This window comes from Myxocyprinus asiaticus, chromosome 34, assembly GCF_019703515.2.
Source record: "Myxocyprinus asiaticus isolate MX2 ecotype Aquarium Trade chromosome 34, UBuf_Myxa_2, whole genome shotgun sequence".
Lineage (NCBI taxonomy): Eukaryota > Metazoa > Chordata > Actinopteri > Cypriniformes > Catostomidae > Myxocyprinus > Myxocyprinus asiaticus.
The window spans coordinates 34417930-34441954 of record NC_059377.1 but is presented as its reverse complement, the minus strand read 5'-3'; the positions used below and the strand labels follow the sequence as shown (position 1 = coordinate 34441954).

The window sequence follows — 24025 nt, the reverse complement described above, 5'->3', positions numbered from 1 at the left end:
CTTTCTATCTGGCTTATTCGTAGCCTATATTGTTTTGGTTAGCTCTTGCAAAAAAAGAAAAACAAACGGCGCGTGGGGATTGTGAATATTACATTGCTTTATGACGTGGTAATAGCGCATTGTCAACGCACACACTTCACAACGCGCCCGCGCGAGACTCAAACTCATCACATTTGAGCAGTTTCACGATGAGGACTGTTACAAAATAACCGTTTAGAACAGCTGTTCCGCACGTATGCTAGGCCGAGTAATTAGAACAATGAATTTTCCTTGCGAGGAAACGACAGAGGGAGAGAGCATGCCAGTATAAACATTTACTTTGGAGAGTATATGGTACAGAACCTCTCTGAAGCCATTTTGCCAACAATCCGGCGTCTCGACCCCACCCCTACCCGAACATAAGGTCCTCGCCCACCCTGCCCTTTAAAATGGCGAGTACCGGTGATGCCTCGTCCATCTCCCACAGGAACCCTGAAGAGCATGAGAGGGACTTAATGCAAATTTCCTATATTAAATGACGTAAACCATTTGAAACAATAAATCCATTAATAAAACAGTAAATATAATTTGTGATCAAATAAAAGTATTCTTTGACGTTTAAACCAAATAAGGAGAAAAACGCTAGGACATAAACTAAATTAAATGGGAAGATAATGAATAGTTGAGTCCTGCCATTTGTAACGCAAACAACTTTTCACCTCAATATATCAACCATTATTCATTCTCTCTCTCTCTCTCTTTCTCTCTCTCTCTCTCTCTCTCTCTCTCTCTCTCTCTCTCTCCGTTTCGGCCATACCATATAAGCAACATAAGCGGCTGCAAAAGGGCCCCGTGCCCACCAGGGGGCCCCAACCACGAGTTCAGTATAGCCAAATAATTATTTGCAATAACAATAAATAGCACTGGCCACACAGCCCGTCTATATTCACGCCACTAGTCCAATGGAACCTTTTTTTTTTTTTTTTTTTACATAAGCATTGAAGATAATGCATGTAGACATAAGTATGTGAATTTAAGGAGTACCTCCTGTACTCTCTAGAGCCGCATTTGGCAATTAAAGGCAGCAGTAATGAGGCAATATTACACAACAAAATGCAACAAAAATATTTTATGCAGTTGTTATTTTCCCCAGAAAATGTACAAGTTATATGTACTTAATGGCATAGCACATGTTTATGTCTTCACAAAAATACTGAGAAAAATATTAAATGCTTTAGTATGTTTTATTCTCTTTTCCATACCTTTGGTGAATGCAGCAATGAAAATTGAAAACTTTTTTTATTTTGTTTATTTTTTGCATTCAAAGAGACACACTTAAAAAATAAAATCATATTTTTGATTTTAATATCCCTTAGGTTTTCTGAAATCCACATTCTCAGACAAAGTCAGGTAAAATGTGAGATAAAGCATTCCAAAATAGACACTGAAATACACACAAGCACACAAATACAGACACACAAACTGGACACATACACACCTTGACATCAGTAGTCAGCAATATGACATCATCAACACTGGCTTTGACATCTTCATGCGTTTCGTCTTTTCACTATGATTGCATATGCTTTTTTATGTTGAGTTACAAAGGTTAGAATCCACTAGAAAGACCAATATAAACAGAAAACAGAAATAAAAACAATTTTTAAAGTCACAGAGAAAAAAAAATAAAAATAAAATGATAATAATCAAGAATATTAATAATATCGATGACTATATATATGCACATAAATTGGCATGTGTACATATTTGAACATTCAGGATTCACTTAAAAATTTTTTTAGTTTTTTTCAACTGATTTAATTTCAGTGTTAATAAAAGCTAAACACTGCAGAGTAATCTAAAGTACTATATTATGGCCCAATAATCTTCCTCAGCCAGGTCGTTCTCAGACATTCCACCACAACACTGTCCATTTGATTTGTAGACAGCAGCAAAACACACAGAAATCGCTAACAAAAAAATACATTTTACTAGAATATAATATAGATAAACGTGACAGGTTTTCACTCCTAAATCCTAACTCATCAGTTAGATAATAACACATCCTAGTGTGACACAAAGTGTAAATTAGCTTTGCAGAATTTGTTCTATTTTGCTCTGTTTTGTTCACTCATTGGCATATAGCCTCAATGTTCCACACAACCGTGTCTCCAACATTGACGCAGTAAAATATAAAAAGCCATCAGAACACGGAAGCACAGACACACATGAATAAGTTTCAGAATAGCCCTTGGATTAAATTGTCCATTGTATAACCAACCCCTTTCCCCTTTCCCCCTCTAATACAACCTTAAATAGTGAACAGCTTGAGTTGCAAATTAAGTGTTTAAGTCTTAATATTTGACATTAGTGCATGCCTATAATTACTGTATATTTCTGCTCTTATACACATGTAAATAACAGAACAACCATAATGACTCCAGAATCATGTCGTCATACTAAGCTGTCCTTTGACTGGTCAAACATGCAAGAAAGAGGCATGAGTTTCATCAGTTTTGAACTATCAAATATGAATGGCTGAGACTGCGTTTAATAAAATGTGTTAATTACAGTTTTCTCTGGTTGCTCATACATTTTTAGTTCAGACAGTATTACCTGATTTACCCCTCAATCAATTATTTAATCTGTCAGCCTGTCAAAGATATTATAAAACAGCCAAAAGGTTATCCACAATGCAAAAAATCAACAACAAATTGACAATTATTCGTCAACTTTAAGAATTCACAGTCTCATTATAAGAGGCTAAAAATCTTTGATTATTAGTTCAATATATTATCTCCCAGTGAAAATGTTTCCCTCCATTGTATTCCATATGAATAAGCTCTAATATGGCTGATGACATTTGAACTTATATTAACAGTGCAGACTTATAAGTCAGGTCACAAAATGAGTGACAATTTCGATGTCCTTTTCTGTTCTCTGCTTTCTTTTGTTTGACAGATCACAAGCATTTGTCTGTCAACAGTTTCACTGGATGGCAAACACCGCAATGCGCACAGTATTCCTCAAGTCACAATTCAGTCCCAAGTCATGTTTTGAGATTGTTAAAATCATAGTCTCCATGAGGTAATTCAGTGCAATTTGACACCTTCTCAGTTTCATCCAGAATATGTCATTGTTCCCTTATTTGACTGACAAAATACACCTCCATGAGAATGACTCTTTGTGTGATGTCCTACTGTTGAATATGACTTTCAGCAAACTCTGAGGCAAGGTTCTATCGGTCAGTTGCTGTCATCTAATCCAACAGAATTAAATGGAATTAAACCCTAAACCAATTGAAGATAATGAGCTGGAATTTCTCACTACAGAAAACTTGCCCTATTCTAATAATGATCTACTTTTACCTGTGTATTTGGTTCTTTTCTGAACATTTCTGAATAGTGCCATGAAAATACTAACTATATGCTACACACATTCAGAGGAGATCTGGATCCCCTCTTCATGTTTCTATTTATTGAGAATTTAGCAGTTTAGGGATCCACAGAATAACTTATGGTATAGTTTCATTTCCCTCTTTCTCTCATTCAAGGCTTTGCGATACATTGTGTATACCCTTGCCATGGCCTTTTTCTGTACACCCCTCTCATCTCAAAGCCTTTTCTATGTTCCCCTTCCTCTTTTTCCTCCTTCATTTCTGTCTTAAGTCATAGCCTTCTTTAAACTCCACTGTCTTCCCTCTCCTCGGCTTGTGCAATCACACCTCATTTGTCCATCATCTCCTTAGCCATCTTTTCTCTTTCTTTTCTCTTACACGGTCACTTCATTCTTGCTCCCTGTCCTAAGTGCCTGACCAACACTCCCTCCCCCACCTCCTCCGGGGAGGAAGTGCAGCTGTTCAATTGTGTTCTGGCGTTTTGTTGCAAAGGCCATCCGCCGAGCGCTATGGCCCATCGTGCCAGGTCCTCCTCCGGAACCATGAACCTCCCCCCAACCCAAAGTCCCGCCCCCATGACCAGACGACATGGTCGGGACCATGTGGTCTTGCTCACGGCCGGAGGTAGGGTGCGAATTCATTTTGATCATGTGATGGCGGTCGAGCGAGGGCGTCACACATACGTTCTGCTGGGACTGCGCTTTATGGTGGTGGGTTAGTCGAGGCATGGTGGGCACCATTCCACCGTAATCACCCATTCCCCCACCCATCATTCTCTCCTCCAGGCGGTCTGGTGACACCAGGAGGCGCTCGTGAGACTTGCGTAAAGTCTGGTTGGAGCTCTTGCTGGTGGTCATGGGTTTGTAATACTGATGCTGCTGGTTCTTGGAGAGGTGTGAGAGAGTGTTACCCTCCCCCAGCGCCAGAAGCTGATCTTGGGACATCACCCGGCGAGGTGGCTTACTCATTGAGTGGAATGTGGGGTTATACTGTGTCGTGGGTAAAGGGTAGGGGTTGGGGGTGGACGTGGAATTGGGCACATGGATTCGCGTGCGGGATGCGTGAAGAGGTAGAGTACCTCTGGCACCCAGTGTAAAGTCACCGCCCCAGTGCAGGTGGTGCTGGGAGGAGTGGAAGCTGGGTGGAGCGTTGGTTGGCCTTCGCTTGGAGGTGTAGTATCCAGTATAGTCATCCAGGTTTTTTTCTGTGTTTAGAAAAATTCAAGATTAGAATACCCTTAAAAAGCTAGTTTGACTGCAAATCAAGTTTGTGGTGTAGACCTAAAGGCCCGGTCACATTTACCTTTAGGGGGCTAAAATTTAAATTTAGGGGGCTAAATACAGTCATCTCAATGGGAATCTGCGCGATCATTAATTTTGCACGATGGACTGCAGGTGGCGAAGGATTTCTCCTCGTGGATTTTGCGTGGAGTTCAAGTTTGGTGAACTTTGACAGATGAATTCACCGCGTTGACTAATAGGAAGTTGCTTGGTCTGGCAGTGACCTTTGTGTGGGCTGTACTTCATACACAGCTACACTGAATATTCACAATAGAAAAGAATATCGCTTTATCGGTGAGTTTGTTTTTAACTTCACCCTCCCAGAGTATAAAGTGCAGAATAAGAGGCTGCTTGGCAATTTGTTTTTTTGTACATGCACTCAACATCCACCCACACCTTCTTCGCTCATGGAGTTTCACTGTGCAAAGGTAAATGTGACCGCACCTTAAGAATTGAAATGTCCTGTACAATTTAAGCTTCACTTAAAAATACATGAATGTTACTGTATTAGATAACAAAATATCAAACCAGGTAGCAGTTATTTTAAAAGTTTTTAAAAGAAAACAAAATGTTTCACAAAATGATTGTTAGGTTTAAATCAAAGGCATAATTTATGGGTGGGACATGTCCTCACCACTTATCCCCATGGCCAATTTTGTCCCTACAACTTTTTGAAATAGATTTCATCAGGAATGTGTCTAATACAGAGAAAACATCTTCAGTTTTTGAGCAGTTTGCATTTAGTTTGTGTGTTTTATAATGACTCACAATCCGATGCTGGAATTTGTTATTTTAAATGTTATGATGAGTGCTCGATGCGGCTGTTATCAGTGGTGTTGAGTGACAGAGGCAATGTTCTCTTGTGCACACAGATGCACACTTAAAGGAATGTTCCAGGTTCCAATCAACAGCATTTGTGGCATAATGTTGATTACCACAAAAATTAATTTTGACTCGTTCCTCTTTTTCTTAAAAAAAAAGCAAAAATCGAGGTTACAGTGAGGCACTTGCAATGGAAGTGAATGGAGACAATAAAAGTGAACGTGGCCAATTTTTGGAGGGTTTAAACAGAAATATGAAGCTTATAATTTTATAAAAGCACTTGCGTTATTTCTTCTGTTAAAACTTGTGTATTATTTTAGCAGTAAAGTTGTTTAAATTGTCATTTTTACAGTCGTTTTAGGGTTTTGGGGTTTGTTGACAATGCATCATCATAGCAACGAAGTTGTAAACTTTAACTTTGAACAGAAAAGATTTGTAAGTGATTTTTTTCACAATAAAATCATGTTTACACATATATCCTTTATGTCGTGTGGTTAAAGTGAGTATTTTAACGTTAAGAATTGGCCCCCATTCACTTCCACTGTAAGTGCCTCACTAGAACCTTGATTTATTTTTTTTTTTAAAGAAAAGGAGGAACGAGTTGAAATTAATTTTTGTGGTAAATAACATTACACCACAAATGCTTTCGATTGAGCTTAACTTATATTGAACACGGAACATTCCTTTAAGACACTCACTTCGCTGTTCTGCAGCTCGCTCTTGCTCACAAAACAAAATGCAAACAAATTTGTCCCCATTCATGATATACATCCCCTGTTTACAGAATGCAATTTTGTTTTATTTAAGTTATTTAGGGTGGATGTGGATTTAAATCCGGAACCCCTTGTGCTTGAGGTGAAAATGTTAAAATACATGCTACTCTCTTTTTTAAACATGCATTCACCTAGTCTCTTGAGGGAGCTATAGCGGTTGATCTCTGGTTTCGTGACAGTCTCATATGATGGAGGTAGCTGGGCAAGGTTGTGGAAGGAATGAGAGAGAGAGGGGTGAAAGCCAGAATTATTGTGCTTGCTGGAAAGCAGCGTTCCTGTGGAGACCAGCTGGGTGTTGTTCATGCGTGGAACTCGCTCTAAGAGAGGACAAGAAAGGAGAATAAGACAAATACCAACAAATCTTGTGTTTATTTTCTAGTTTTAAGCATAGATATATGCTTAAAAAACAAGACAAAAAAAAGTTTTTAAAAAAATCTAAGTTTTAATATCTTATATGATTTTGCTTCTCAAGTAAATTGATCTTGTTTTAAGGATGTTCAGATATTTTTAACAGAAAACAAGGCAAAATACTGATTAGGAAAAGTATGTTTTCTGTGCTTTAGATGCACTTACATACATTACATTACACAAAAAAAAGACCTATCTGAGAGACAAGGGCAGATTTCCAGTGGCGTCTCTACATAAGGGGCAGACGGGGCACAGATGTGGCACTGTTGTGCAAAATGCGTGGCATAATCATACATTTACAAGAAATATATTTTCCACATCTTAAACTTGCTTTATGTGCATTATACAAGACAACAGTAGATATTATTTTTGAGAAATTCTATAATTTTTAAGATCTGTTGCGTTAAAGCCATTAAATCATTCCCATTTGATATGTGTGGGGCTAGCCCGTCGTACTCAGTGTTAATCAATTGAGATCTGGAGAATGTAATGCGCATGTGCAACGAGTGTTCAATGATAGCCTGAGGGGCAAAAAAGTTGGTCCTCAAAAGTTACAGCTGTTGAGTACAGACCCTTCTTTGATAAGTTTTAAAAGCTGATTTTATTCTAATGTGTTTTGCTGGTTGGATTAGTTAAAGCGCACCGCTCATCATTTCAGTTAGTTGTATGCCATAGCTTTGAGGTGTTGCTGATGCATTGGTTTGTGTTAGATTACAATAAGTGCAAAATATTGAGATACTTTCGTTTTGATTAATTTTGTAATGCTTTCATGCGAGTTAGTGAGATAATATGCACAGCCTTTGACGATTTGCCTATATTTGGTTTTCTTTCACGTTTACCTCACGTTTACATTTGGCATGAATGTGCATGTTTTAGTGGTGTTTTGTGCTGAGATGAAAGTTTATGCGTGGCATCATGTTCAAAGTTTGCACTAGAAAAATATCTTTATTTGCACCTCTGATGGACTGAGTTGTCAAATATCTATTTTTAGCCGTCATACTTGTTTTCATTTTATAAGTAATAGGGCTAGATTCAGGGCGTAGCATCCATTATTAATGGCATATACATTACAGTGGATAGACCTATATGATATATTTTTTGACTCCCCATGCTTGAGTCTGGTGAAACCTAAGAGTTCTAGGGTGAAATATCTACCTGCCAATCATCCGCTGCGCTAAAACAAATGTTCTTTTTTATTTGCGGTTTAAAGCGCATACATACATGCACAAGTTCACAGAACTTTTTAAGTATGCCTGATATCAACATAAATTGTCATAGATGAGAAGCACTCACATCTCTGAAACTCAGTTAATACATTTACTCCACTAAAATAAATGAGAATTCTGCTCTAAACGTAATGTTTGCGCTTATATTAAATGCAAGTATAATTGGCAGAAACGATGTGCCTTTTTATATATATATATATCTTTTTTTTTTTTATCATATTTTTTGTGCTTTATTATCATACATTAACACACTGACGTAATGATTTATGTATGCAGTCATGAAATCAGGGATAATTATAATAATTATATTAAAAAAATAAAAATATATGTTTAATAAATTAAATAATTCAGAGAGGCCTCTCTGAATTATTTAATTTATTAAACATATTTTTAATTTTTTTAATATAATTTTTTATTATTATTTAATCATTATATTATTGATTTGTTTTTTTATTTGGGGGCCTTTCTCAGCAAATATTGACATATGCAATTACAGTAATTGTGATTAATTCCATTAATTAATCGGCATATCATGTAATTAATTCAATTAAATTTCTCTCTCTTTCTCTCTCTCTCTCTCTCTCTCTCTCTATATATATATATATATATATTCGTAATCTGCATTAAATACATATTTTAAATTTACATTTTTTATAAAACTTTAATTGATGATACATTTGCAATTTTGCCACTGTGAAAACTTGGAGCCAAATAGTCCAGTCTACAACCCAGAAATAATTTTCTTATAATCACTACATATCATATTCATATAATTGCATTTTATATGAATATAATAGTAAACATAAACATACAGAATGATTTTTCCATTCTGTAAATATGAATGCCAGCACATTTATTGACGCTTTGGTGACTGCAAACAGGACAAACAACAAGAAAATAGATCAGGGTAGCGACAAAGTGGGAGTGCACAAGCAAACACTCAAATCAACGTGACCAAGCTAAAGCAAAGGCAGTGACAGACATCCAAGAGACATAGCTGAAGCACACAGTGAATACTTCTCTCTTACTGGCATTCACACAGACCTGCTGTTTCAAGCGATACTTTTGCACACTCTTAAGCTCCTTGGCTTACCGATAGTAGCTGTGTGTTTAGGACTGGACCCAGTCTGGACAAAATTGGGTTTCCCAACTGCAAGAGAGCAGAGTGAACACTGACCGACTCCCAGTTCATAAAATACATGCCAGGCCTCTTTGCATGTAGCCTATAAGATTATATTATTTGGTAATACCAAGCAGATGACCTTTAAAGACCCAATGAAATTAGCTCTGAAGCCATCTATATGCTCGTGAAGTCATAAAAGTTAACAAAATTCTCTTTTAGCCAATATACACATTTAAGATCATATACACATCAAATAAATAGGCCCTTTTCCCACCTACAGTCCTGGTACTTTTCCTTTAGTAACTTTTTAGATGAGAACTCATACGAGGAACTGAACACCCGAGGAGACTTTTCCCCTGTTGCATTCGCATTCACATAGTTACCACTGTAGTACGTAATTTAATATCGACCAGTTTTCTTCTGACATGGTTGGAACGCGCGACTCAATATCAACACCGAAATCAACAACACCAATGGAGGGCTGTTTTACACGAGCTTTGGCTGAATCCGAAAACGTAGGCACTGCCTAATCAGTTTATGGTTTAAACGAAAGCGTTTTTGGATGAATGGAACTCTAAAGGAAACTGGTCTCTGAACAGTTTAAAAAGCACTTTATTTCATCCTACCTCCTTATACAGCCCCCTGAAGGCAGCATTTTCCCGTTTTCGGACGCAGTCTGTGTCTTTAGGTTACAGTTTTAACTGGGCGCGAGAGCTGTGCGTGCGGAGCTCCATGCTGCTGCAGCCGCAGTGAGAGATGAGACGAGCGGTCAGACTACCACGCAGCATGCGCTGAATTTAGTGGACAACATGTTGAAAGCACTATAAACCTATTTATCAACATGATCTTTTACGAAATACTCATTTACTTAAAAAATACATCTTGATGCAAGTTACCACACAGTAAAAGGCACAAAATACTTCCCTCGTGTAAACTAGATTTCATGACGGTTTAGTGTACAATAGAGTTGTAATTGACCCACTCTCGATAGACATCTGATTATTTATATTCCAGGAAAAATTTTATATAGTAATCCAGAAATCACTTTATTTTCTGTATAGTCACACAGTACAAACATTACAGATGCGATAAAAACCCAAAGCGTGTCTCCCGATTAAGTCACACACACACACACACACACACACATATGTGTGAAACGGGTGATCCTCTTTGCATACTTTGTTGTTTTTATTTTATTTCTGTTAAGGGAATTGTAGCTGCATGCTAGCAGCTAGTTGTTTACAAATTGCGGCTGTGGACTTCTCTCCTTTCTCAATGCTTTGTGCGTCATGGGTTTTTGACCAATTACAGGCTGCAGCACCTCCCACAGTCTCCCACAGTCCCTATATGCTCTCAAAGTACCTACTCCTGAGTAGGAGCTAAAAATCCCCCAAAAACGGCTCAGAGGAACTATAATTCCTTAGGTGCGAAAGCGCCGAAAAGTACTAGTCCCGGGGGAAAGTACCTAAAACGGGCTTTAGTTCTGCCAGTGGGAAAGGGCCTAATCATGCCTCCAGACTTTTTTTCACTTTTTTTCTGTGCTGTTGATTTTCAACATTTTGATCTCTGAATATAAACCCCACTGATTCTACAATTTAAATCACCAGGGCTGTCACAAATATGACATTTTTGTTGACTATTGATTGTCACACAAATAAAAGTGATTAACAATTTAATGTAATTTTTTTTTCATGTCAGTTAAAGTGTAAACTTAATACACACACACCATACTGTAAGTAGTCATTTATTTACACTGAACTTGGAATATAATAAAATGTATGCTTTCCTTTAAGTTAACAAATATGGCAGGTAGAATGCCATAAAAAAATATGTATTTTGATTATTAAAATATTAACAAATGTCTGAAATACATTCCTGCATTTATATTACAGTCATATAATAATGATGATGATGATAATGATGATTATAATCACATTGAATATAAGATTATTTTATTATTATTATTATTATTATTAAACTGAATATTATTATTATTCATGTATGCTATAAGCAAACAAAATTTATGTTATTTCTATATTTACTTTACTATTTGGATGTGATTGCAACAAAAAGTGATTGCAGTTGTTTCAAACTGGTTGTCGGAACACAATGATCAAGGGTATCTAAATTTAATATTATGTAATATGTTATAATTGTTACAGGAAATCACACTTGCCTGTGTGTGCCGCAACTTTCTATTGCCAAACCTCTCTATCCAAATGTCCACTAATTCTTTCCATGCAACTTGTTTTTCCAGTTCTACTGCTGTGTTCTACATCTGCAACTAAATTTTACAAATGTACTTCTTGGCTACATCCATTATTTCTTTCTCATTATCATACACCATTATCTATTTAGCTTTTATTTGCTCTATGAGTAACTGTGTGAGTATGGGTGAGATAGACTCACTTCGGTTATCTTTGCTCTGGAGGACAGGAGGGTAGAAGTTTTTAGATGGCCGCCCCCGTGTGCCCTCACTGGAGGTGGCTGTTGTAAGGACCATACTGTTGTTTCTCTCTCCTTGCTGGACAGGGCTGGACTGGTGACGCAGAATGTCCACCAGTGCTCTGAAGAGAGGGAGTGAGAATACAGGATGAGTATATGACAGATTCAAAAGGCACAAGTTTGAAAAAGTCTTACATTTCAATCACTACCAATCTTTTCAGACTGCAGTCACCAATGCAGACTGCAGATAAAGTCATTGTTTCGTTCCCCATTGTGACAGGCTCCCTTCCTGATTATAATCAAAGTCCCTTAAAGGCAAGTCAGGTCACTCGGCAGCCATATTTGTAACACCTCCAGGCACCTATTTTCTAGGCATACAAGTACAGCTCCTTTCTACTTGAATGGGGAAAGTCTAAAATCTCCAAAGCTGTTGGTCAAGATTATGTTAAAATAACATATTTCAAATCAGCAATAAAATCTGACAACATTGGGGTCCACAAATTGCACTTCTTTAGTTCAAATCACACAAATTGTAAAATTTTTTCAAGCTGGTCCAGCTAACACACATGCGCATTCTCGAGTACACAAACAGGCAATGTCTGTATCAAAAATGCAATTGGCTGTTTTAACTGCAATATGGGACTTTCATTCCTACAGCTGACACATTTACCATTCCAATGTCTACATCAAAAAAGTGATTGGCTGTTTTAACTGTAAGGTGGGACTTTTACAGGCACCACATTTACCATTCCAATGCCTCTATCAAAAAGGCAATTGGCTGTTTTAACTGTAAGACAGGACTTCCATTCCTACAGCTGCTGTATTGCACATTGCAAACTCACCTAGGCATGTTGATGTCTCTGTTCCTTGGTCGACGAGACAGTTTATGGAAGGCCACTTTTACCCCAATGGCCATAACCATCGTAAAAGAGATGACTCCCCCAATGACATATGCTGTGTTGTTGCTTTGTTGCTGCAGTGGGTCAAAATCTGGGTTGTGGCGGACTGGGGGATGGGTGATGGGTCCTGGCGTGATGGCCCATTCAGGTGAGCGGTAGTTAGTGCAAGAGTCTTGATCTAGACGGTTACGTTGGTGCTCGCAGCAAAAGCGATAATGGCAGGTGCCACAGCAGTAGATGTAGGTGCCCTTGGTGCAGCTGAAAGTGTTGTCAAACTGTCCCATCACATCGAAGTAACCTCGACAGACATCTACGTACACCAGCCGACGTGGAGGCGGCACCACCTGGGCGGCGCCCAGTGGGGGCTTCAGGGCATCGGCTGTCACATTGCGGGGTAGCATAATCTGTGGGAGGGGTTTTGGAGGGATCTCGGCCGCCTCTGGCTCTGCTGCCATGGCAGCAGCTTCCTTTCCCTGCATATCCGGCTGGGAAGGAGCAACCTTGCGGTTGCGTCCTCGTAACAGAAACAGCACTGGCCCCTCATTCACTGAGGAGTGTTCCGAGGTCATAGTTACAGTGGAGAGCACAGGGCCAAAAAGGAGGAAAAACAAGATGACAGCAGGTGGCATCTTGGTAGAGGGGGCTTTTTTTTAATCAAAGATGAAAAAATGTGAAGCCTTTATACAAAAGACTCCTCAGCCTACAAAAAGCTGATGTATTGAAGAGACGTGTATCAAAAGTTGCAAGTCAGTGTGTGGGAATAAATAAGACGTAAAGTTATTTTCTCTTTCACTTGTGCATACACTAGTATGCAAATTATTCAATATGCAAAATGCACATCCAAGTGCTGGAGTTCAGGTTAAAGATAAAAAGCATGGCATGAGACTCTCAGTAAGGGTGTAAACATAATTCTGTGGATTATTCGCAACAATGAGGTAAATCTATGTACAAGTTTTATGCTTGTTTAAATTTAATGAGTGTGAGCTGGAATGTTTTAAAACTTTGATTTGGCACAAAACTAAATGTTTGGATTAAAATCTTCTCTATGGAAAATTCTATAAACAACAGTTTAGAAAAATATGGAAATTATTTAAATACAAACAGAAAGAAAAAAGATTTGATTCTTTGTTTGAGCAATTTAGTCCTGTAAACCATGTAAACTTTTTAAAGTGTCACAAAAGTCAAAGGTACAGCTTCTTCTTAAAGGTGTGTATATAACTGATCTATGGCACTAACAATTCATTCAAAACTCAATCGGTGTTCATCTTATCGGAAACATGTAAACATTTCTGTTTGAGTGTAAACTATTTCTCAAAGTCTACTTGTTTTCACAAATGTTCTCTGTTCGGGTTGGCACTTCAGTTGTCTTACACAACGACCCACTAAACAACTCTATAGAAATAAATAATGTATTACCCTTAGGGAAACAGTAAATACTACTTAGCTATTCCTTGTGACTTGTAAACAATTGTCATCGTCAGCTCCAAGAACTGATGTTGTCTTGTAAACAAATCTCAGTTGTTTGACGCTTTAGGCTTTCAAGTCAATAAGAATGACTGCGAGACTACATTTCAATACGCCAACGTCATTGAGGTTCTGCTATGCAACAGTGTCAGTTCTCAAGAAATGTCCACGGAAAAATACTAAGTACTTCACTTAAGTTTCAGAAGGAAGTCATTGAGGCTTGAGATTAAGGTAGGACTAAGCAATGAAAGTACAACTTTAAAGAGTACAGAAATTAATCCTCAGAACTTTACAACGGGGAAGAGCTGATCTTTTTCTAAAGGCGACACAGCCAGACAAAGGCTCATTACAAAGGCTTTGGAAGAGTGTAGTCAGTTATAGGACACTCACAAAGTGTAATAAGCAGCAGGTATATTAGTTTCTGGTTTGACAACACAAGTCCGACCAGAAAGGAAGAAGAGTTCAGAATAAGAGAGGAAATGGAAGAATAGACTGAGTCAAGGTGAAGGCTGTCTACTTGAGAGTCTATGTGCGTTGGACCCTCTTGCGTGAGTGTCTTTGCTCTGGATTTAGCTCAACCCAACAGAATAAAACAAACGGGGGCTTGGGCCCAGTTCTGGCAGGACAGCATGGTTGAGCCCACTGAACAGACATGAACAAGTCGGGATTCATCCGTCAATGTGGGACACGTGGGGACCAACAAGCAAACTCGATAATTTTTCCACCCAAAAGTCCTATTCTAAGTGTTAATGAGTACGGTGAAGTAGCATAACAATTTTAAACGTGGTCCCACTGACAACACAGTAAATGCGTCAGTGGTTCGCTGGTGAATATGGCCGAATGTCATGCAGACCTCTTAAATTATTCCTGAATACACCCATCCACCTTTTTCTTTAAAATGATGACAGGGATCTTAACGTTACTATGGCTATGAGAAGTATGGCTTCCGTATTTAACCCTTTAGAGACACAAGACTGTTAAGGATTTTGCTGCATGTTCTAAACATGCAAATTCTGTAGAAGCAAAAGAAAAGAAAGAGGAGAGAGGAGCAAAAAAATAAAGGATTTTGTGATTGATGACTAAAGAGATTTGATGGAGAGGGAGAGTTAAATGGGCTTTTGTTAGAGGAACGGACGACTAATCAACAAAATTAGCAGCGGCTAACTTTGGAAAGTTTAATGAGGCTAGTGCCAGCCATCCATAAGCCTGTCCATCCATCGATCAATCAGTCAGGAGCCGATCTATCTCAGGCTAATGCATTACTAACATCCACTCTTACATAAAGCATGTTTAACCAATAAAGCACTATTTTCCCTAGTTCGGGGAGCAAAAACTGCTTTTTGTTTTAGAACGAAACGAAACTTTTAAATTTGGTAACTGTTACATGATATCATACTAAAAATTATTGTTGAAAATAATGTCAAAATTAAAATCAGTGTTGGCGTTGACTGTGGATAAAAGCTGTCTTGGCTTAAATGGATTAAGAAAAATGCAAAAATACAGGTGAAATAATTTCTTCTGGTTGGCACAGTTAATGGCACTGGTTTTGGTAGCAGTTGATAAAAAAAGACAAATACAAAATCTTCAATATGTGCAAATCAATATTACTTCAAAAATCCCTTGGCTCACAAAAACAATTATAGTTCATCTAGTTTAGAAAACTTGTATTTCTTGCTGGGACTCTGATCAGTTTCATCCAGGTAGATGGCTCTTTGTCTTGGCTTCTGTTTTCCTTTGTTAGTGTTGAATTTTCACTGAAAGACAGAAAGAAGTAGGAAATTAATCAAAACACTAAATGGCACCAGGCTCATATGTGACAATTTTCCATCATAATATTTTAGAAACAGCATTTAGATCAGTTATTCTCAACTGGTGGGCCAGCATGGAAAAACTGTGCTAAATGCAAAAAATAAAATGCTACTAACCATAAAATAGAAACAATTTCTAAAAGGGAGGAGACAACACTCTCCATATCTTTTGTTGTTGGCATCACTTCAAGCCACTTAATGTCAACTGTAATATTTCCATGGGTGTAGATCTGGCTTGAACATTGGCATGTTTACCTATGTTTCCATTGATCATGGTCTAAATAATGTGCCCCTGAATATTTCTGTCCTGAAGCAAAACCAATTTAAGAATCTCTGCTATAGATAATTAAACACATATGCAAATTATTTGATGTGTAGCATATTAAAATATTAATTTGCCCAAAAATATATATATATATTTTTTAGCTGGACCAATTATTCACTTTCAGGTCATTCCAAACCTGTATGACTTTCATTCTTTTTTGGAACACAGAATCTCTGATATGTTCTTTTCCATACAGTCAAAGTGAAAGGGGACGGATGTTGTTAAGCTCCAAAAATGACAAAAAAAAAAGGCCATAAAAATATAATAAAAGTAGTCAATATGACTAATGCAGTATTTTCCAAGTCTTCTGAAGCTATTCAATAGCTATGGAAAAGAGAAGCTTGGAAAGTCACCATTCACTTTCATTGTATTTTCCATACAATGAAAGTGAATTGCGACTGATACTAACATACTGCCTCACATCTCCTTTTGTATTCTACTGAAGAAAGTCATACGGAGCAACATGAAATTGAGTAAATTATGACAGAATTTTCATTTTTGGATAAACTATCCCTTTAAGAAATCTGTTTTTTTTCCTAATGATAAAAACAATGGGGGATGTAAGGTGTAAAATCAATTTTGTTTTTAAAATCATCCTAAATCATATGCTTGAGAATTGCATCATCCTTCACGATCAACAAGGTGCAAATCATATGCAATATGCACAGCATATTTCATGCATATAATAGTGCGACCTCAGCTTTCTCACATACTGAGTCACACATCAAAGCCACAGCAGTGAGTAATACACTGTATTTCTGCCATCACATAAGCCTTTCATAAACCGCACATGCTAGCGCCACTGATGCAACACAGTGAATCTTAAACAGCAGTTTTACCTCCCTGGCAGCACTTTGAATAAATAAGATAATAACAGTATAAATGTCTCAGGTTCAAAAAGGCCTGGATGTTGGGGATAGAGTGAAGGCTTAAAGCATTCACAGAGATAGAGCTTTGGAGGAAAGCATGGATGGATGGAGAGAGAGAGGAAGCAGGGGGTGACACAGCCACAGATGTGGTGAGAGTGGAGGGTTGGCAGGCTGTTGAGAAGAGAGGGTAAGAGAGAAAGGATTTTTTTGGGGGGGTCTTTGGGACCTTGTGGCAGAAGGATGATGAGATGAGGTGGAAAAAATCAAAACACACAAGACTACGCACCTTTTAATGGCCCCTGATTACAACCGAGTGCATCTCATGCCCTTTTCATTTTACAGTGTTTTTAACTGACTGTCTGTGCTCACTGAGTCGCCTTTTCCAGAGTTGCCATCGGCAACGCCTTGTGTGGCTAATGATGCGAGGCGTCAGGGTCCTGGAAGCATGAGGTTGTGAAAGCAGTGCTACATCTGAGCATTCATGGATGTGCGCTACAGCACCTGCAGATACTCACTCTAACTCTCTCGCACTCTTGTTGTGTCTTAAAGGGATAGATCACCCAAAAAAATAAAAATGTTGGCATCAATTTCAAACACTCATATTGTTACAAAACCGGATGACTTTCTGCCTAACAAAAGATGGTAGGCAGGATGTTAGGGACTGAAAGCCTCAGTCACCTTTAGGGCTGATTATTGATACAGATTAAATTCTGATTCACAAACTCTTGATTCAATTCAATTCTGATACATATGGGTATATTCCAGTTATACTATCTATTTTGCTTACCTATAAAATAAATTCTCTCTCAGCTAATGCTGGAAATTATACAGGGGACCTTCCAAATTGGTAAATTAAAAAAATATTATTTTACACATTTAATTGTTATTGTAATTGAAAATTCGTTTTTCATTATTTTGGTCACAGTTTTGCTTTTTAAAAATGCAAATAGCATGTTTTTCATCAATAAATAAGATGTATATGTTAGGGATGTTGATTTAACTGTCGATTAATTAAAAAAAAGAAAAAAGAATGGGTTAAAAAAATGCACACAATTAATCATGTCCCCGGACCATAATTTAGAATATTCCTACGTAAGTGTTTGCAGCAGGGGGCAGTAAGCGAAATGCCAGCTGTATAGGTAACATGCAGCTGTACAAACAATAAACCACACTCAGGCTTGCTTGACACTAGCGATACCACAAGATGAGAATGCGTTCAGCAATATAATGCAGCTGGACGGAGCGCAATTCTGAATGCAGGGGTCTCGAGATGAGTTTTTCTGTGTTTCAGTTTCATTTTTAGGTTGCTGTGTATATGACGCAAGGCAAACAAAGTCCTTAGAAAAGCCCTCATAATAAATCTATCTTGAAAGATTAAAGAATGAAATTGCAAAATGGATTGCAGTGGACTGTAGGCCAATGATAGGCTTATGCTTATAATAATATGGAAATTAACAATATATTGCCATTTAAAGCCACTTTTTGTATTGTTTTATCAATGCTTTACTCGTCTGCCACAATAATGTAATGCATTTTAATTGTCTGAATTATTATATGTATAATATATATTATACTTATTTAAATATTATTTTTTATAATTATTTATTCATTATACATTGAATTATTATTGTTAACTAGTATACTGGATAATGTAGCAGCAAAATTAACAGTAATTCCAGTATAAGTCATCAGTAGAAAGAAGTTGTTTTTTTTGGCAAATTTTTTTCAACTTGTATCTGAACTTTAAAGGATTCAGATCTCTTTTTTGTTCAATTTAGTTGTAAGATATCAGCTCACTTTTCATTCACACAGTTATTTTTTGGAACCCATTCAAATTAAATATTATTATAATTTGTAAACAAATGATAATAATAATAATATAATATAATAGTAATATATAGTAATAAATCTCAATCGTGCACCTTTAACATTTAAACCCTCACACTTTTATTATGACATTCTGAACTCTCCAGGAAGTCCTGTAAGTGTGTCTGTTTGTAGGCAAGTTCACAGTAGTTTAATTTCGCTTCTTATTCAAATTCTGGTAAAAAAAAAAAAAAAAAAAAGCACCTCCAGTGCCATTATAAATGCATATTTTAAGTGAACCGAACTATTGAGCATCTACATCTGAGATGATGTTCGTGAGTACCGCTCAAATATTGCGCACCGCGTGAAGGCAAAAATAGCCGCGAGTGTGTGTGTAAACAGAGCAGCGCCATTCAATAACGCGCTGGAGCTGCGCGTACATTTTATATATTTACTTATAAAACAGAGCCTTTTGTGATTCACAGAGCTACTGCATGTCTTCAAGTGGCTTTGAATAAAAAGCACGAGTCATATGAACTGCTTTAATGGTGTTTTTATGTTTCTTTTATATAATTTTTGGAGCTTGACAGTAACGAATATGACTATCACACAGTATCGGATTTGGATCGGGCTCGTCGGACCGATACATCTAAAACCTTCAGTATCGGAGCCGATACCGATCCAGGTATCGGATCGGTGCATCCCTAATTTATATATGTGATTAATTGTGATTAATTGATTAGCATATCATAATTTAAAAAAAATGTTGACAGCCCTAGTATATACTGTATATATTGTTTAATTATTGTTTACATGCATAATTTGTACTATTTACAAGTATTTGCATTGATACGTAGAACAAACATTAAAACAGTACTGTCTTTTTAAGACGAGCAGCAGTTCAGTGAACCTCTCACAACATTGTTTTAGTTGAGGGCAAATTAACGAGTAAAGGCAAATGGCTTCTTTAACGCAGCTGTGCTATGTGTGATAAGAAATAAATGTTTATTTTTTTGTTGTTCTTGATCAACAACTGACTGTAAAGAACAGAAAGAAGACATTATTCAATGATAAGTGGATTGCATGGATCTCGTCTTTGGACAAACATTACACAAAATGAGTCAAATCAAACTTTAAATGTAAAAGAATATCGGTGCTGAACTTTTTCACTACTACTCAATCACTGGTTAGGGGAACCTGAAAATTTACCATCCAGTGGCTATCACATTCATTGTATGGAAACAAAAGATGCAATGAAAATGGATGGTGACTGAGGATAACATTCTGCCTAACATCTCCTTTTGTGTTCCATGTAAAAAAAAAAAAAAAAGTCAAACAGCTTGGGGATGACATGAGGATGAGTAAATGATGACAACATTTTCATTTTTGCTGAACTATCTCTTAAAGGACACAGAGGTCTTGTCAATGGCCCAAGTGTGATACACAACACACTACTCTTCCCTCTCCTTGCCTTTTTTTCCAAACACTCTTTCTTTTTCTCTATCTATTTGTCAGTGCGTGGGTCGAATGTGTTCTCTCAGAATAGCTCTACTGCAGTGAGTGAGATAGAGAAAGGGATGTGACACAGAGATTGGTATAGATTACCTCGGTTCGTTTGCTTGTTTCATCCCTGCTTTCAGTAAAAATCTTTTATATTTGCTCTTAAAGGGATAGTTTACGCAAAAATAAAAATGTTGTCATTTACCCACCCTCAGGTTGTTCCAAACTCATTAGACTTTCTTTCTTCTGTGGAACACAAAGGGGCGGGAGGTGAATGGTGATGACTGAGGCTAACATTGTGCCAAACATCTCCATTTATGTTCCACAGAAAAAAGAAAGTCACACAGGTTTGGAACAACATGAGGGTGAGTAAATGATGATAGAATTTTCATTTTTGGTGAACTATCCCTTTAAGCAAGGCACATTAGGTAGCCCGCAGTACACATCTCTGCCTCTTCCTCTCCTCTCTTATCTGTTCCCTCCATCCTCCATCCCCCACCCCCTTCTCATCATCATCTTTCCTGTTTCTCTGACTCAGGAGGATGGGTTCAGGGACAGCAGCATCAGTCCCATCCACAAACAGGTGCACATGACAGATGTCACGCCAGTATGCAACCCATTACCATTATACGATCAAGCACCACCAAAAAAAGATGGAAGATGGAGGGATGAAGAGTAGAGAGGAGATTAAGATTGGGCCTTAGAAGATAAAATTAACATGTTAACTCAGTGAGGTTAGGGTTTTAAGTGTGTTAGTCAGCAACAAGTTTGTAGTAGCCTACACAAATGGGTCATTTACGCATGAAAAAGAACAATGAAATGGATATTGACATTGATTTGATACGTGAAAAATTAAGATATTTGCTTAATTATGGGCATTTTGGGGAAAATGGCTTTGACGATGCGCCATACTTATAAATGCCATACAAGTCGTACACACACACACACACACACACACACACACACACACACACACAAACACACACTATAGCCAACCATACAGCAGCATCGTTTCAGATCTCAAGGCGAAAAATAAAAATTCCAGTGGCGGACACACGCTGTGCGACACCAAGCCTAATACATGTAGTCACCCCAAGTCTTACATTCGCATTTCCAATTCTCTGTTTAGATGGTATCAAATTTCACCATAAACGATCATTAACAACATAATAAATATAAACATCACGCTGCATAGAAAGGCTGTAATCGAGCGCGCGACCCATGTGTTTGCGATCCTCGCGCACTTTGCAGCCGCAGCATCAGTATCAGACGGGAACAAAATGAAGGCACGTCTTACCTGCGCGTGTCAACAGCTGCCTGCTTCAGATCTGCGGAGGTCTTGAAGCTAATATTTAGAAGAAGAAAAAAATCACACAGTAACCTTAACCGTTTAAAGTTATCGTTGCCCCTCTCTTCTGGCTGACAAAAAATTGAATGAGATCATGCAGCACGCGCTAGAAGGCGATGCAATATTCACGGAGGTGGGGTCTCGCGCTTCTGTACAGCTCTCGATTCGTAGAAAAAGACGCAGTTTTGTTGCATTGGTGATGGAAGAATATCTCACTGGAAAGTGACTAAAAACAACCGCTGATTTATGTAATCTTTTTTTTCCTTTATCTCCGCTTGCTCTGGTATACAAAAATTAATAGCACTTTCAAAATATAGTTTTCATTCAGTCACAAGTCATAAAAAGGTGAAAGGAATGAATGGACGTGTCGTTGTAGTTCCAAAATAATTGCATGCGTAATTTACTGTCCAGCAAGGGGAAAAACGCATATAACTCCGTGCTTCCAGCCAGGTAAAAAATATGTTTTTATTTGTATCTTTTTATTTTGATAAAACGCTATTGACAATGCACAGTCCAATCCGTGTGTCGCAAAATAAGCGTAAAACGGCTGATTAATTAGACGTGCCGGGTGATATCCGTTTCCCTGCTATTTAAATGACCGTATCTGCTCTATTATTCCGCTTCCAATACAAATTCAATGGGCTCCACACATCTACCTCCGCTCCATTGAAACGCAAGGAAAACCAATTGCTCCCACAAAGGTCCGCTTCGCTCAGTTTACATCAATTGATTGGAGCGAACAGATTCTTGCACGTGGTTTAATTTCCTACTGTTGGAAATTATCTACCAATCGCTGGCACGCTTTATTGGCTGAAGACGTCTTTTCTGCGCGTGCTGGACCTATTGGGATTTGTAGGGGAAAATAAAATGACGCTCGTGCGCAGGCAGGCACGCGAGATGCAAGCGCGCGAGAATTCACGAACCTATTATATTCTAATTTAATGTATTATTTTCCGACGATTTCAGACTACATTTGCAGGGTTAATATATATGAAGGTTTGCCCTTCCGTTTGATGTGCGTCAAAAATATATATAGGCTATTTACAAAAAGCTGTACCGTTGGTTGCTCTGGCAACTGTAGGGCCCTATGACAATCAATAATGGATTTAACCAGAGATTATTTAGCAGAGATTGTCCACTTCTATTAAAATAAATGGGAGACATTGGAACGCTCAACCAAGGAGCTCTGAGCGCCCAACGGTCAACGTATGTAGAAAAGAAGTCCTGCCTTACAGTTAATAGAGCCAATCACCTTTTAGATACAGACATCACCTGTCAATCAACTCTAGAATGCGCATGCGCATCAGCTATACAAACCGGGAAAATTGCGTTTTTTAGCCTAATATGAGGTAAAGAATCACAATTTATGATGCCAGTATTGTCAGATTTTATTGCTGATTTGAAATATTTTCTTTGATCGTAATCTTGACCAACCGTTTTTGAGATGTTGGTCTTTCTCCATTCAAGTTGATAGGAGCTGCTCTGGCATGACTGGAAATAGCTTGTAACTGGACTGACATGCTAGAAAGACTTTGGTTTAACTCAGCTTCACTGAATGATGACTCTTTCTCTTTTAGGCTGACAGATGTTTGCAGATTTTAGACCTCTGTGTGGCCAGACCCTCTGGACACTTAATCCACACTCAAAAATGTCATTGCATTAGATGACAATATCAAACCAAATTGCATTTGTTTTAAAGAAATATTTTTTAGGCAAAACGTTTCACAAAAAAAAAAAAAAAAAAGAGTTTATTAGGGTTTAAATGGTCAAACAACATGTACTGTTCATAATTTAGACAATTTTGACACTTTCTGGTTGTCAAAGCTATAGTGAAATATGTTTGCTTATTGTGATAACTGTCAAAAATAGCTAAGAAAAGTAAAGTTAGTTCTGAGCAGGGCCGTGCAGAGACATTTTGAGGGGCAGTGGCTCAAACTGGAAAAAATTGTACCCCCCCCCCCCCCCCCCTTTTCAAAATACTTTTCAAATACATTTTGTTAATAATTAGGCTTCATGCTAATACTAATACTGTTGTTGCTGTTAGAACTTGTTTTCCATTATAAGATTCCCATGTCTATCTTTCTCTTATCAAACTCTTAGTATTATGTCCCTTTACAGTATGTCACTAAAGTTTTCCATTTGTTCATAAGAGGTGTCAAGCTTTACCCCACCCTGCCTACACACACACACATATTTATGAATGTAACAACATTATGGACCACTACTGAGACTACCTCCACAGGCTTTTGCACATGACCATCTCATGTTTACAATGCACATATACACTTTCTCTTGTACACTATTTATGTTTCTAATGTTTACACTTATATGTATGTGTATACACTTTTATTTGTGCACTATTAGTCATTTATGTCTCTCTCCTCCTTATGTCCTGTTTAAAGTATGTCTGAGGTTGCTGGGAGTATTCACTGAGTAAGAATTTAATTGTACTGTTTAACACTGTTTCTTGCACATATGACAATAAACTCTTAACTTAACTTTACTTAAAATCCTCTCCCCATGATCCCTGATGCTCAGAACACTTTCACTCAC

The 24025-nt window shown here is 37.7% G+C and overlaps 1 protein-coding gene across 2 annotated transcripts; it reads right to left on the bottom strand.

The window, feature by feature from the left end:
• Nucleotides 1–1143: 1143 nt before the first annotated feature.
• On the bottom strand, nt 1144–22183 carry LOC127425559 (protein shisa-6-like). 2 transcript variants are annotated; one of them, XM_051671673.1, is made up of 6 exons: nt 21422–22183; nt 12296–15570; nt 11418–11575; nt 8979–9035; nt 6383–6568; nt 1144–4580 (listed from the first exon to the last, which is right to left on the bottom strand). In XM_051671673.1, the coding sequence occupies exons 2-6, from the start codon at nt 12979–12981 to the stop codon at nt 3751–3753; spliced, it is 1917 nt and encodes a 638-aa protein (XP_051527633.1). In that variant the 5' UTR covers nt 12982–15570; nt 21422–22183; the 3' UTR covers nt 1144–3750. The 2 variants fall into 2 exon arrangements, with proteins under 2 accessions (XP_051527633.1, XP_051527634.1); XM_051671674.1 differs by lacking the exon at nt 8979–9035.
• Between the last annotated feature and the right edge of the window lie 1842 nt (nt 22184–24025).